A 16,572-nucleotide genomic window follows, 5' to 3' on the forward strand; every position below is an offset into this window, starting at 1 on the left:
TGCAGATGCAAGATTTTCCATAAGTAAACTCAGGAGGAACTTATTGCCTGTATTACTTCAAAAGATTTTTTTGCATATATTCTTTTCTAAGGAATCACAAGTGACATAAGAGACAGAGTCTGCATCTATAGTTTTTAAAAATCACAGAAACACTACTAAAGGAACAGTTCTTGAGTCTAGCCCCCTATGAAACACTAGTACAGTAACAGCAAATGATAACCCAACCACATAAACACGGGCTGAATTCCTTACGCAAATATCATGAGTATTTGCATTTGTTTGACTGCTTAGATAATACGTAACACATTTAGCCTGTCTGCTTCTATCCTATCTCCAAACACCTGCACTCCATTATTGCTTTCATTTCCCCTATATGAGGCATAGTTATTTCCATTCCAAAGAGTGGAGCTTATTTATTTATAATCAAGTACTAAGATAAATAAAATAAGATTAGCCGCTGAAAAGTATTCTGTAAATAGCTATTCTAGACACAGAAGTCACTTTACTGGGAAACTATCCCTTAAGGGCTATTTGTTTACAAGCATATCAAATCAATATTGGGGGAAATGGTAGAATAAAATATTACAATAAATTGAACTTAAGATACTTTTTTAAATCAAATATTTATTCTATTGTTGTGTTAGATAAACAAAGCAATGAATATCAAGCAAGTCATTTTTACTGCGTCTCTACCTGTACATTTGCTTCTAGATTGAATTTATAATTTTTATAATCTTGAACTGGTACTTTTCATTAGAGTGAAAACACTAAAGTTATCAAAAAACATTACCAGGGAACATTATTAATAAAACAAACCATAGACGATGGAATGACAAGCAACTTGATTTACATGTAGCCACTCAGTTAAATTCAAGTTAGTCATATGATGGAAGATATATAACATTATTAATTTCTCTAACATATCTGTGCTAAACGCCAAGGTATCTTCTAAAGACAATGGCGTACTGTCACCTACCAGCCTGCTTGTAGCAGGCAAGAAAGATGAGAAAACAAGACCAAACCAGACAGTGAAAAAGGACAAGCTTTCACCTAAGCTCCCAACAAGTTTCCTTCCTTCCCTAAAAATCATCAGGAGATGAATCGCTGTAGTCCACATGGAGTTAAAAAAAAAAAAAACAGCAACAACTGTGGGCACCCCTGTTTTTACAGCAGAAAAAAAATGGGCATAAATTAGACAATAAAAGTGTTACCAATACCATGCTTTCTTACAAAGCCTTAACATCACACCTAACTTCTGAACTTCCTCAGCAATTTCTAAAGACTCAAGTATTACGTCAATCTTAAAAGGCGAGAAGCATGAGAGAAAAAGCACATTACCAAGCTGCCTCTGTAGTCCTTAAGGAACTCGTAGACCGGGATCTTGGCTTCATAATAATGCTCATTTTGAGGAAAAAAAAAAAAAAAACAAAAAACAAAAAGAAAGAAGGAAAAAAAAGCAAAAGGAAAAAGGGAAAAATGTCTTCAAGTATTCTGATCAATACATTTCAGCTGTCTTTCTACAAAGATGATTTTAAATATATTCCATTTCCAAGGGAGGCTGCTTGAAGAAATCCAAATTCCCCGGAATCCAGCTGAGGCCCCCAGTCCAGCACATAAGGAAGCTTCTAAGACACAGGAGCTCTTTCCTCTTTCATGCTGAATTTACTCCAGCACCAGGCTGTTTGGAAGTGAACAGTTTCTTTTATGTTTTGCATTGCCAACGGAGGAACTGAATTTTGAATCTATTCTTCATCTGGTCACAAGGGAAACCAACACAGTGAAAGAGCCACTTGTCTTTGTATTTTCTGCAAATCTCTCATAACAGGTTTAAAGATTCCCAACACTCGCAAAGTACTCAGGTAGAGTGAAAGGGAAAGAAACGGACTGCGAGGTACTGTAACACAAGAGAGCTGTCAGGGAAGTTCCATTTCAGGGCGACCACAGGCAAACACTCTTCTGGGGCAGCCAAGAAGCCAGCCAGAGAAAGGAGCCCTCCGCACTTCAGTTGGGCCCAGTGCTTTACCTGTGAATGTAATTTCCGCTGTATCCCCTGCTTAGAATCTGACTCCAAGCCTTTGTGAATGAGAACTATCATTCAATCTCTCCAGGCAGAAACTATTCCTCAAGGGCTGTATGACGTCTGTAGGAAGGCAGTTCAAAACATCGCAGGGAAGTGAGAGAGGAAAAAAAAAAAAAGCACCCAGCCCTGCCGCGTCAATTGCTTAAACTTACAAGCTAAGGGGCAGACAGACGAGCGCCAGGGACCAGAACTGTAAACCTACCAAGCCGACAGACCTCTCAAAACTTATAAAACAATTTCCTTCTCTGGGAAATGAGGTGTCTGTGTTATTCAGGGTAAGATTCCCTGACCACCTTTATAAGGAACACACCCCTTTGCAAATGAGTTGTTTGTCTCTCTCCCCTTCAAAAAAAAAAAAAGTGATTTTCTCAAAGTCTCACACTGAAACTAAACACTCTCATCAGAACCAAAGTTGAGAGAAATTGAGGGCTTAGCAGTTGTTATTTTGAGCCTTTTTAATGAAATGTCACGCTTTGGGTTTGGTTGTAGAGATGCAAACTGACTCTTGAAAATTAAACAGAGGGCAGCAGGAATCATTGCACCAGGTCGTGCTGGAATGCTTGAACTGAAGAATCAAATATATTACTGCTGGACAAGTGACTACATGTACGAAGGCTGTTCCCTTGCACAATGTTTTCTAAACCTTATTTCTTTTTGAAAATCATATGCAAATTTTACTGATCTCTGTACACTGAAGGCTCTGCACTTGTTAAGTCTTCACCACTCTCCAGTGAGGAATGAGGCTCCTATCATACTATCTTAACATCCTATTATTGTGAAGACCAATCCCTGCCCCACCTCCTACAACTGCAATACAAACTGTTCTATTGTAGCAGACATAATCTAGAATGATTTGAATCACTCCTAAGAGAAGGACCCTTTGATCACCCTGGCTATCCTTCTGGACATTTGCACAGAGAATATGTATTCGTCTGGATATACCAACTTCAGTGACTTTGCATGTGAATTATCGACTGAAAATTATTTAAGCATCTGATTCTTCAAATTACATTAGTTAGTACGTTGGTTCTCTAGGCTGACGTTAACGTGGTATTTATTTAGCATTTGCAGGCAGGATGTTGGAGTGCAATTGTGACCCACCCAAAGGATTTGGAAAATTAATGCAGTAAGGCATCCCTCCAGGGGCTCTGGCTGCTTACTGCAACAAAACCTTCAACTCCTCCCCTGGTCACACTTTAAGGTGCAGTTGTAATTTTGTCTCCTCTCAGGGACCCTCAGGCTTCCTAAGGAAAATGCTAATAAACAACTTTCAATATAGTTACCTCCTTAAGCTTTTCAGTTGTCCTATGACTGCTCAGGAACAGTGACACATTCTTAGCTCTGTCCCACGTTTAGTGTATTGCTGGTACTTTAAGGCAGATTAGCCAATCACATATTTTTAGAAGTTCAAAAGAAGGTTTGTGAGACTACTCACTTTGGGAGGGGGGAAGGGGTTTATGGGAGGAGGTCTGTCTTTTATCTCCTCAGAATTTTAATGTGGGAAAAGGAAGAAAGAACAGAGTACAAGTAAGCCACTACTATTATTTATCTGAAGCACTGTTCCCTTCCAAGTAAGGTCTATGAAAAATCCTGTGGTTGCCATTTCAACAAGAAAATGACAACGATAACAGAATGTAATGTCTGAATGCTATGTGTTAAACTTTGCAGAAATAATCCAGCCCTGTATTTTACCATCCCCCAGAAGGCTCTCTGTCCCAGCGAGATTACTTAGCTCACTGTCCCTCCCTTTGCTGTCACATACACGTAAGAGGTTAGTGCTGCCCTATAAACTTTTCCTTCCTTCCTTGCTCAATGTTCTGTGTATTCTAAGAATCTATCTCTGAAGATTCTAACGCACTTATTGGGTATCTCCTAAACACTGTATAACCATCCTATAATGTCTAATACATCATTCTTGTCCCCAAGGAAAACAAGTGTTAAGTGGAGTATCTGACAATGTATGCAACTAATCAGAATACTCAATGCTTCTTGGATGGGTACATCAAGGTTGCCATTACAGAGAAAGAAAGATGCACAGTATCATCAGGCCACTGAGATTTAAATTTTTTTTTTATTTTTTTTTTCTTCAACGTTTTTTATTTATTTTTGGGACAGAGAGAGACAGAGCATGAACGGGGGAGGGGCAGAGAGAGAGGGAGACACAGAATCAGAAACAGGCTCCAGGCTCCGAGCCATCAGCCCAGAGCCTGATGCGGGGCTCGAACTCACGGACCGTGAGATCGTGACCTGGCTGAAGTCGGACGCTTAACCGACTGCGCCACCCAGGCGCCCCTGAGATTTAAAATTTTAATTGAACTTCTACCCATAATATTTAAGGTAGTGACAGATTAAACAACTAACAGTATTCATTCAATATTACAGTGTTTCCTCCATTCTAAGGCAGTTTTTCACATGTACATTTCTGAAATAATGATTTACAATCTGAGTGTTGTGACTCTTTTCCTCTGAAAAGCTTCTCTGAATGGAGCAGATATGACATTGCCCTCCAAATTCCTGTCAGCAAACAAATATATAATAGTGTACGGGCTGACAAAGATGTCTGAATCTAAGAGGACTGGACATTAGGACCATGCAGCTCTTGTCCTAAGAGCTTTGGAGAGTACTCATTTGGTCCAGAGGCTGCTAATATTTCTAAAACTCAACTGTTGTATCAAAGTATATAATATTATATAGACTTCTCTTTGACTATTGTCACCACAACATTTCAATGTATCTCAGGTGTATAAGTTCATTTGGGTCATTTATCTTTATGTATTTTGTTGAATGAAACCAGTACATAATACAATGTTTACTGAACTTCAATCATTTGAACGTCCACAAGTTTTGCAATATTGGCACACAATCCATATCATTACTTACTTGATATTTTTCTTCATTGACTCAATTTTTTAACTTAAATAGCATAAATTTAAAAGATAATTTTATATTTATTCAATAAATGTGTTTGATATGTTGGTTATCCCTACCCCTACCCCACCACCAATGCAAGTATTAAGAGGAAAAAAAAAAAAAGAGAGGGCAGCGGACTGGCTCAGTAGGTTAAGCGTCCGACTCCTGGTTTTGGCTCGAGTCATGATCTCACGGTTTGTGGGTTTGCGCCCCGCACTATTAATGTGGGGCCTTTTGGGGGTTCTCTCTTCCTCCCTCTGCTCCTCCCCTGCTTGTATGCTGTCTCTCTCTCAAAATAAATTAAAAAAAAATCCTTAACAACAACAACAAAAAAGAGAGTCCAAATACCACCTAAAATTTCTCCCATCTACTGCATACTAGTAGATTAGGTGTACCCTAAAATATGATTTCCCTTCTCACCATTTATCTGTTTGTTTGTTTATTGAGAGAGAGAGAGAACGTGCACACGTGAGCAGGATGGGGCAGAGAGAGAAGGAGAGAGAGAATCTTTTTCTTTTTTAATGTTTATTCATTTTTGAGAGAGAGAGACAGAGACAGAGAATGAGAGGGAGAGAGGGAGACACAGAATCCAAAGCAGGCAGGAGAGAGAATCTCTCTCTCACAGAACACCGGGCTCAATCTCGTGACCCTGAGCTCATGACTTGAGCCGAAATCAAAAGTAGGTTGCTTAACCAACAGAGCCAACCAAAAGCGCCTCCCTGCCACCGTGCAGCCTTCTCTTATCATTTAATGGTGAGCATGTCTTATAAGCCTAATGACCTTTACCAAGCACCAAGAATTAAACATGAAGCAGTAACTGAAATCCATTAAATGAGGTGTTAAAGAATGATTCCACCATACAATGCAAATTTTCTCAGATATTATTACTTTGAAGTACTCTGTCCATTTTGAAATCTGTACTGAGTCAACTCTTATTTCCAGATTACAGTAGAAACTCTGCACTTTCCAGTCTGTCATGAGCAAATTTTTGAAAATGATGTTACGAACTAACAAAACATTCAAGCCTGTCAAATGTGCTTAAATTCAGCACTACAAATACGTCAAATAACATTTTGGGAAAAATAACCACGGAGGTGCAGTTTTTAAAAAGTTTCCTGGTATTCTATATTGAATCCTAACATAAATAAGAGCAAGTCACTTTGAGTTCTTGTATCATTTCCTTATTATTGAGAAATAATGTGGTATTTTCCTTATCTGGAGGGGAATTTCAGGCAGATTCAAGCAGTTTCTCATCTGACTACATTCAGTGAGTATACAGTTGGATTCAAGGACTTTCTTTCCTAAATGGGTGAATCTCCTTGGAGCTAAATCCCTTCATTCCTGAGGAAAATCCCAGAGTATTCTATTTTGAAAGCTTCGGACCTTCATATTTTCTACCTCTTTTGTAAAAAACCGGGTTAGAATACTAACCATCATGATTTTTATGTCTCACATATTTTAATTTTGCTTTTACTGCCTGTGCTTTTGGTGTCATATCCAAAAAATCCTCAACAAGATCAATGTTAAGGAGTTTCTCCCCTATTTTCTTCTAGTTTTTTTTTTTCATAGTTTCGAGTCTCATATTTAAGTCTTTAATCCATTTCAGGTTAATTTTTGTGAGTGATATATGATAGGGATCCACTTTCATTCTTTTTCATGTGGCTATCCACTTCCCAACAACATTTATTGATGAGGTCACCCCTTCCCCATTATATTTTCTTGGCTTCCCTGTCAGAAATTAATTGACCATATATGCACAGCTTTACTTCTGGACTTTTTATTCTGTTTCATTGATCTGTAAGTCTGTCTTCATGTCAGTACCATACTATTTTGGTTACTATAGCTCTGTAATATAGCTTGAAATCAGGAAGTATAAAGCATGCAGCTTTGTCCTTTCTCAAGAGTGTTTTGGCTATTTATGGTCTTTCATGGTTCCATATAAATTTTAAAATTCTTTTTTCTGTTTTGTGAAAAACACCATTGGAATTTTGACAGGAATTGCATTGAATCTTTACATCAAACTAAATGTTTCTTCACAAAGGCAACCATAAAAAAATTATTTTTTGTTCTGCTCCCAATTCTAATATGTGTCTGTGTTTTGAGGGGAGAGTGGGCTTTTCCACACCAAAAAAATAATAATAATTCTTTGGCATCAGTAGAGTCCAGAATTCAAATCAATTCTAACTACCTAACTGAGGCATCAGATTGGAGAGGTTAAAGGCTCAGTTCCACAAAAATGCACTCCCTCCCCTTCAGAGGCCAGTCACAAGCCTGGGTTGTTACATGTGCTTCTGACCTACCAGCTATAGATTGGTGGTTCCCACAACCCCCTCCTTAGAATCAGTTGTCACCTGCACTGCTGACAGAGGGGCTATAAATCAGAGATTCCTCTTGGATCCCCTCCTTGAATCTGATTAATTTTCTATTTGCTAGAACAGCTCCCAGGACTTAGAAAACTTATTAACTCACTAAGTGGTCAATTTATTATAAAAGGATATAATTCAGGGACAGCCGATGGAAGAGATGCACAGGGCAAAGTATGGGAAATGGTGCACAGAGCTTTTTGGTTCTCTTCCCTCAAGCCACTCTACCCCATCTCCACATGTTCACCAACCTAGAAGATCTCTGAACCCCCTCCTTTTGGATTTTTATGGAGACTTCATTATATAGTCATGATTGATTTACTCACTGATCATTGAACACTGATTCAGTCTTCAGCCCCTCTCCCCTTCCCACTTCTGGGAAAGGGTAGGGGGACTGAAAGTGCCAACCTTCTTATCATAGTTGGTTCTCCTGGCAACCAGTCCCCATCCTTAGGTTCCCAAAAGTCACCTCATTAGTATAACATGTAACACTTTTATCATTTTTGTCACAGGAAATGCAAGGGTTTTAGGAATCAAGAACCAGGAACCAGCGGATTAAGATCAAGTATGTGTGAGAAATACATTTTGTTCATTTGAATAACTAAATATATATTTCTCACGAATCACAATGTCCCAAATATGAAAAGGCAACCTATGGAATACGAGAAGACTGAAAAGGGGTTAATATCCAAAATATATAAGGAACTCGTACAACTGAATATTAAAAAAAATCCAAATAATACCATAAATAATAGGCAAAGGACCTGGGTAGACATTTTTCCAAAGAGATGTACAAATGGCCAACAGGTACATGGAAAAGTGTTCAACATCATGAATCATCAAGGAAATGCAAATAAAAACCACAATGAGATATCACCTCACATGTATTAGGACAGCTTGTATATAAAAAAACAAAACAAAACACTAGAGATAAGTGTGGAGAAAAGGGAACCCTTGTATACTGTTGGTGGGAATGTAAATTGGTTGGAAAACAATACAGAGGTTCCTCAAAAAATTAAAAACAGCGCTACCATATGTCCATCAATCCCACTACTGATTCTATATCTAAAAATAATATAAAAGAAATCAAATCAAATCAAATCAGTATCTCAAAGAAATATCTGCACTCCCATGCCCATTGCAGTATTATTCACAGTAGTCAAGATTTAGAAAGAACCTCAGGGTCAGTGGATGGATGAGTGGATGGAGATGATGTGATACACATATACATATATAATGGAACATTATTCAGCCATGAGAAAGAAGGAAATTCTGTCATTTGTGACAACACATATGTGGAATCTGAAAGAAAAGAAGAAAAGTTCAACTCCTAGAAATGGAGAGTCAAATGGTGGTACTAGAAAATGGGGGGTGTGGGAAATGGAGAGATGCTGGTCAAAGTATACAAGCCTTCAGTGTTCTACAGATCTAATGTACAGTATGGTGACTATAGTTAATACTGTACTGGATATTTGCAGTTTGCTAAGACAGTAGATCTTAAGCATTTTTACCTCCCCACCCCCAGTGTTTAGTTATGTGAAGTGATGGATGTGTTAATTACTCTGATTGTGATAATCATCTCATAATGTATAAATGTATCAAATCATCACACTGTACACTTCAATGTAAACATATACAATTCTAGAGGCCCTGGGTGGCTCAGTTGGTTAAGTTTTCCAACTCTTGATTTCAGCTCAGGTCATGATCTCATGGTCATGAGATTGAGCCCCGTGTTGGGCTCAGCATGTAATGTAGAGCCTGCTTGGGATTCTCTCTCTCTCCCTCTCTCTCTGCCCCTTCCCTGACCATTCTCTCTCTTTCCCCCTCTCTCTCTGTCTCAAAATAAATAAGCTTTAAAAAATTAAATATATACAATTTAATTGTCAATTACACTTCAGTACAAAAAGTGGGGAAAGGAGAAAGATTGACATTATTTTATTTGATACAATATCGAGAAACTAGAAGAGAACAGCTAATTAAACTCTAACAGTGGAATAAAATTAAAAAAAAACATGAGAGTATGAAACAATGACACAGAAAAAAAATACATAAAAAGAAAAAATCATCAGAGCCAAAGCTGATTCCTTATAAAGAATAATAAATTGACATACACCTGACAATTCTGATCAAACTAAATTGAGAAAACACAAATTATCAGTATCAATTCCTATAGACATAAAAAAAATGAGAAAATATTATGAATGAATTTATGCCAATAAATTTGAAAATGTAAGCAACATGGGCAAATACCTTAAAGATTGACAAAAGACATGGAAAAACTAAATCATTCTTCACTAATTAAAAACTGAATCTGTATTTAAAAATTAATTAAGAACAATACAACTGTCACACACAAAAATAATAATCACTATTTTTTATTAATCACCTGCTGAGTATATTATATACACTATTTTATTATTTATTCATGACAATAACCCTGCAAGTTAGGTGTGATAACACTAATTTTATGAATAAAGAAAACTAGTGATTTGTCAAAGTCACATCACTGGTGGCAGAAAAAGTATTTGTATCCAGATGTGTCTGGGGTGTGTGTGTGTGTGTGTGTGTGTGTGTGTGTGCACATGTGATGGGAGAAGAGTGGAGGGAGATTAAAAATTGCCGCTGTGTTATTTGGAATTGTTTTTTTTTTTTTGTTTTTTTTCAACGTTTATTTATTTTTGGGACAGAAAGAGACAGAGCATGAACAGGGGAGGGGCAGAGAGAGAGGGAGACACAGAATCGGAAACAGGCTCCAGGCTCTGAGCCGTCAGCCCAGAGCCTGACGCGGGGCTCGAACTCACGGACCGCGAGATCGTGACCTGGCTGAAGTCGGACGCTTAACCGACTGCGCCACCCAGGCGCCCCTGGAATTGTTTTTCAGCCACCTGTCCCCTTTAGCTGAACAGTGGAAATGAATGAAAATCCATTAAAAAATATGTGTATGTTACAGGTATAACAACGGACATATTTAATAACCAGCAAATTTTAAAGATATCCAGGATTAAACAATATAGTTCACTGTCCTTGTTTCTAATTTTTAGGTTTATAAAGACTATGAAGAGGGTATATATAACAATATCACAAGTTGGTTAGCCATAAAGTGTGTTATGGTTTTTAGCTAATCTCATAACATGGGTAATGGTGGTGAGCTGCTACCTACACAACAGATGGCATTTTGATGCCTCATTAGGTAATACAGGCTAACAAATGATCATTTTAAAAGGTAACAATATGTGAGACCTCTGATAATGTATGGATTTCAACATTTGTCAACAAATGACATTTTCTACTAAAAAGAACAGAAAACAACTTTTTAAAACTAGAATCTGGGGAACCTGGGTGGCTCAGTCAGTTAGGCGTCTGACTTCGGCTCAGGTCATGATCTCTCAGTTTGTGATTTTAAGCCCCGCATCAGGCTCTGTACTGACGGCTTAGAGCCTGGATCCTGCTTCAGATTCTGTGTCTTCCTCTCTCTCTGCCCCTGCCCCACTAGCACTCTGTCTCTCTCTCTCAAAAATAAAGATTAAAAAAAAAAACTAAAATAAAACTAGAATCCGCTTTTATGCCTGGGATCAATAATGTTGACATGAAATGCATTTTGTAACTGACTTTTAAAACTTTGCACTAATTCAAAATATGAGATAAAAAAACATTGTAGGGATCAAATAAATGATCTAACCCCAAATTTCTTAAGTGATGTTGTATTTCTTTTGTATTCTAACCCTTCTCTTCTCCCCCTGTCACTCTTCATGGAGGTCTCGCTAATCAGTTTGCAGATGTTCATTCAATCCTACTGTGTGCACAGTTATCCTTCTCCCCCCCGCCCCGCCCCCTGCCAATTATTCCAAAATATCTGCTTTCTATTGGGAGGGATGTGAGGTATACTGACTATACTGAGAAAGAGAGAAGGCTCACGGGTAAGTATATGTTATACACACTTTTGCCAACTTCCTATTTTCAGAGCCCACTCATCTTCCAAAGTCCTTTCTGGGGTTCTGGGGGCAGCTCAGCTTACTTCTCTTCAGTATTGTACCCTTATTGGGTTAACTCATTGGCCATTTCTCCATCCACTTCTATCTTTACTTATGGCTGGAAGTTACAGACAGCAACTAGTTTCCTCAAATATGGGATTTACCTTTTTGTTCCTCGTACTACTAATCTGGGTGATGGTTTTGGGGAAATATTGGAGTAGGAAGGTCTTTTACCCACCATTTTAAAGCTAAATCTTTACATTTTACTTTATTTTTTCTTAATTGTTTGTTTTTGAGAGAATGAGAGAGAGAGCAGGGGAGGGGCAGGAAGAGAGGGGAACAGAAGATCTAAAATGGGCTCCATGCTTACAGCAGAGAGCTCAGCACGGGGCTCGAACCCATGAACCTTGAGATCGTGACCTGAGATGCAGTTGAATGCTTAACTGAGTGAGAGACCCAGGTGCCCCAATACATTTTACTTTGAAATAAAGGAATTGTCTGTGTCTATCAAAGCCCATGTATTAAAAATTCTTTTTATCAAATAACTCTATTTTGGTTCTCTGTAAGTATAAGTCAAAACTATATTTCATTGTAGTAAAATATACATAAAATTTACCGTCTTAATCCTCTTTAGTGTACAATTCAATGGCATTAAGTACAATCACTTTTGTTGCACAACCATCACCACCACCCATCTCCAGAACTTACTCATTTTCCCAAACTAACACTCTGTACTCATTAAACAATAATTCTCTATTCCCCACTGCGTCCAGCCCCTGACATACACCACTGTACTTTCTGTCTCTATGAATTTGACTACTCTAGATATTTCATGGAAGAAGTGGAATCAGGAAGATCACTTTTTTTTTATTAAAAAAAATTTTAATCTTTATTCACTTTTGAGAGAGAGACAGAGCGCGAGCAGGGGAGGAGCAGAGAAAGACGGAGACACAGAACCTGAAGCAGACTCCAGGCCCTGAACTGGCAGCACAGAGCCCAACATGGGGCTTGAACTCACGAACCATGAGATCATGACCTGAGCCAAAGTCGGATGCTCAACCGACTGAGCCACCCAGGTGCCCCAGAAAGATGATATTTTAATGGTAGATTTAAAATCTGATAGTCTTGTTCTAGTCATCTAATTCTTTTTTTTCAATTTATTTATTTCGAGAGAGAGAGAGCACACAAGTGAGTGAGGAGCAGGGAGAGAGGAGAGAGAGAATCCCAAGTAGCCTCCACATGGGCTTAGCACAGAGCCTGACATGGGGCTTGATCTCAGGAGCATGAGATCATCACCTGAGCTGAAATCAAGAGTAGAATGCTTAAATGACTGAGCCACCCAGGTGTCCCTAGCTCTCTCATTCTTAAAGAGAAAAATAAAGCATTAGAAAGAAAAGATTTAAGACAACAATTCTCACTTAAAGAAATCAATGTACTTGCTTTATTCACCACTGACTTTCTATAAAAGTATTGCTTGTTATTATATAGACACAGACAAAGCCAAGAGCAAAAATATCTGCCTCGACCAACATCTGTTGTATTTTTTAAAATAATCTCTTTATCTGTTATTTTGTTTCAGTATATACAAACATTATCAGAGCACATCCAGACTAGTCACATCATTAACTTCAGTTCTGATTTCAAATTTATAATAACTTCAATGTTTAATTAATCAAGTGTTTCCTAACTTTACCTATCCTAAGATATAAAGTAATATTCTAAAATTAAATTATGTTAATAAAAATCATTTTTAAAAGATTTTTTGAAAGAGATAAAACAACTAGAAAAAATCACAATGCTAGGTGAAGCCCTCTTTGTAATATTGGAAAGCGAATGGAAATATTCAGTAAAGTAGGATTTGGAAAGTACTCTGTCAGAAATGTATGCACACAGAATGTGCTCTAACGCTAATGTTGTGCCTGATGCAACAGACAATGCAGACAAAAGATTTATTAGAAAGCAAACTTTTGTTGGGCCCATTTAATTTACATTCATGTAATAACATTTTCCCTTGGCCATGTTAAAAATAACGGTAAGATAATCCAGGCAATTTCTCCTTGACCACACATTACAAATAAAGATCTGCTCTTTGAGATAATGCCTATTAATTAGGGAGGGCATACAGGATCAGGTTAAAAAGTGGCCTTTGGCATCAGGCTGCCTGCATGCAAATCCAAGTTCCACTAATGACTAGTTGTTTGACCTTGAACAAGTTACTTAGCCTCTCCAAGCCCTAGTTTCTTCCACTATAAAATGGAGACAAAATAGGGCTTTGTGAGGACCAACTGAAACATGGAAAACCTTGGCAAAGTGTTTAGCATATATTAAGGGCTCAATAAATAATACCTACTGTTAAAGATAAACTTTAAAAGAGAATTCAGTGAAAATGGGGGAAAGCAGAAGTATATGTTACTATAATACTTTTATTCAAAATAATTAGTTTGTGTTTTTATCTTAGTTTTGACCCCAACCCACTGACTCCCTTTACATAATGGATTGTAAATAGTCCCCCCCCCACTTTGGTCTCAGGCATTCAGGGTTTAGTCTCTGCAGTGTCTCTGAGTTATCTTTCCAAGACATAAGCCTAGAAATGTTAAATTCCCTGGTTAAAAACCTCCAGTAGCTTCCCGTTCCTTACAGAATCGATGGCAGCCTTCTCTGTGTGTTAAATTACAACTTCTACTATTTGGATGCAATTCATCATTCAGCCTTGCCCTCAATAACTAATTTTTCATAAACAACAGTGACAGCCACTAGCAGAGCATGCCTTGCCCCAGATCTGCCTGTGCTGTTTCCCTTGCCTGGCAAGTGTTTTACTTTCTCCCTTCTCTTCAAGCAAATACCTTACATGTCCTTCAATTTCTAACACAAGCAGCAGTAAAGGCCACCTAAGTCCACGACAAATGTAGAAGTTCCGTCTCCTTGGCTTCATTCAATCTATGAACATCTTGGGTTAATTGTGACGATGACGATGATTCACTTGGGTGTGATGTATTTACATTGTATGGCAGCATACACTGGAAATTATAGGGACATCGGAGTTCCTTAGTCACTGTTCAGCCACTCATTTTGACTGTGTTACCTTCAAAAACAAATTAACCTCAGTAAGTTTCAATACCTTCTTCTGTAAAATGGGACAGCACATGCACATTAGGATTAATGAGAGAACACTGGCATCTCTATCACTTTCAGACCTTTGCACATGCTTCTCTGGCAGCATTGTCCATTTTCCCATTTCCTCCCTCTTTTCTTTTTTGGGGGGTGGGTCAGGAATTAACTCAGGAGTCAACTCCTGTAGTCCTATGCTTTTCAGTTTGAATTATGTGCCTCACATCAAGCAAATCTTTAGATTCTGGCACTAATTCCAACCAAGGGGCTTCCCATCTGTGTGTTCCCAGTGTCTGGCCCTGAAGAGACACTTGGACCTCCATGATACGTGATTGGTTGAAGACAGGGAATGGGGTTTATTCCCCTTTGCCTTCACAGTACCTAGCACAAGATCTGGCTCACAGGATGTTTGCTTGATGACAGAATAAATCTTTGGTCAACAGTGGCAGATAAGACTTCTACAGATTTTTCTTCCTGTGCCCTTTTGTGGCATTTGCCTCATGGTTGGAATTTCAAAACTTAAGTCTTGCCTGCTTTCTTTTTCATAAACCTCTATCCCTGAAAGCTACTGTTGACACCTTCTTTGCCAAAACAGAGTTCCCACATCCTTACAATAAAAATTTTCTCCCAAGTCCAAAGGCACAGGGTACAAAATACACTGGGAAAAGTTTTAGGCAAGCACTGAGCTGCTGGAGCATCACTGTTGAGGAGGGAAAGGTTCTTTTCTAAATATTTAGGAAAAACCGTCTTAATATGGAGAAACTATTAGGTAATGTACTATTCAACTGAGAAAGAGAATATTTGAATTCTCCTAGGGACCTTTTGGAAGCTTGGTTCAAAGGAATGACTTTTCCAGGAAGAGTTTCCCCACATCTGGCAGGAAAATGGGAGAGTGCTTGTGGCATCCTATAAAATCTGCCTAACTCAGACTACCTGTCAGCCTACGAAAGAGATGGCTGTGCTCCTGGAGGGGAAGGCAACATTCTGGTGAAGTGCTCTGAAAATCTGTTTGGAGTCAGCAAGTGTTTTATAGGTACTAGCACATTCACTTTTATGATAAACACATGAAGACTTTATCTACCCATTTATCAGATGAGGGAACTGAAGTACAGAGAGACTACTTGTTCACCTAGTTGACTGGAAGAACCAGACCAGAGAGAACTCAGGTCTTCGGGCTCCGGGGGAAGGAATCTAACAAGGAGAGCAGAACCGCTGTTCCAGCAGTGCTCACCATGTGACAGGCAGAGGGTCTATACACACGTCGTTTCTTTTAACGTTTAAAATAAACTCATGAGATAGCTGCTATCATTTCCTTCATCAAACAGTTGAGGAAACTGAGGTTTAGAGGAAATTAAGTAACATGCTCAGAGCTTTGAGTTGGGACTTGGATTTGTCTTTTATAAGAGCCAAACGTCATTTGGGGAAAACTAGTACCTGAAAAACTGCACAGCATCTCAAAAGCAGAATTATTTTTAAACTTGTTTAAGCAATTTTTAGGCAAATATGATAGAGTAGATAAGCTTATCACCCCCGATCAAAGGATGTTTTGTTTTTGGTGGGCACGACACTAAAATCATTAGAAATGAATCATTATTTTCACTCTAGGAACTAAAATGTATAAATATTTCATGTATTTAGATACAAGACTGCAGGTGTATATATGTATGTGGTATTCAACAGTAACTTTTGAAAAAAACAGTGCATTTGTTTTTACTATGTTGACACTTTTTATTTTTTCAAAATTAAAACTAAATTTTCCTTCCTCAAGAAAAATTTCCATATGTATATTTAGAGTTAAAATATTGTTTTTAGGTCAGATAGCTCCTGTCTAAGGCATAGGAAAGCAACTTAGATACTATTTAACCTGACCTTGTGTATCAATTTGTGATCTTCTAGGGAGAAAGACAGCCTGTTCATTCCAGGCATTCAGTGAACTATAAAAAAATACTCGCAAACAACACAGCACTGTGATTTTCAGAGGAACCACTCTAGTGTATTCCCTGTGTTCTCAAAGAGAGTGCTGTGTCTAGTATTTTTGCAAAATAGTCGGGTCTTTAGGATGACAATCGGCTTTATGGAAAACTAAAAGCAAATGAGTGAGAAGAGATAATGCCAAAATACTTCGTACATGCAGGGCAGA

General features: G+C 38.2%; 1 protein-coding gene across 13 annotated transcripts in view; it reads right to left on the bottom strand.

Annotated features, from left to right (window-relative positions):
* Positions 1-16,572, bottom strand: part of PDE4D (phosphodiesterase 4D) — a 1,455,129-nt gene that overhangs the window by 274,652 nt on the left and 1,163,905 nt on the right. The window contains exon 1 of one of the 13 annotated variants that reach the window (XM_019834607.3): positions 1,339-4,163. The exons of the other annotated variants lie outside the window; for them this stretch is intronic. Within the exon in view, the coding sequence (XP_019690166.1) occupies positions 1,339-1,403 (65 nt within the window). The 5' untranslated portion in view covers positions 1,404-4,163. Of the gene's footprint in view, positions 1-1,338; positions 4,164-16,572 lie in introns of those variants that run through there. 13 annotated transcript variants of the gene reach the window in all.

The sequence above is a fragment of the Felis catus genome, chromosome A1 (assembly GCF_018350175.1).
Source record: "Felis catus isolate Fca126 chromosome A1, F.catus_Fca126_mat1.0, whole genome shotgun sequence".
Lineage (NCBI taxonomy): Eukaryota > Metazoa > Chordata > Mammalia > Carnivora > Felidae > Felis > Felis catus.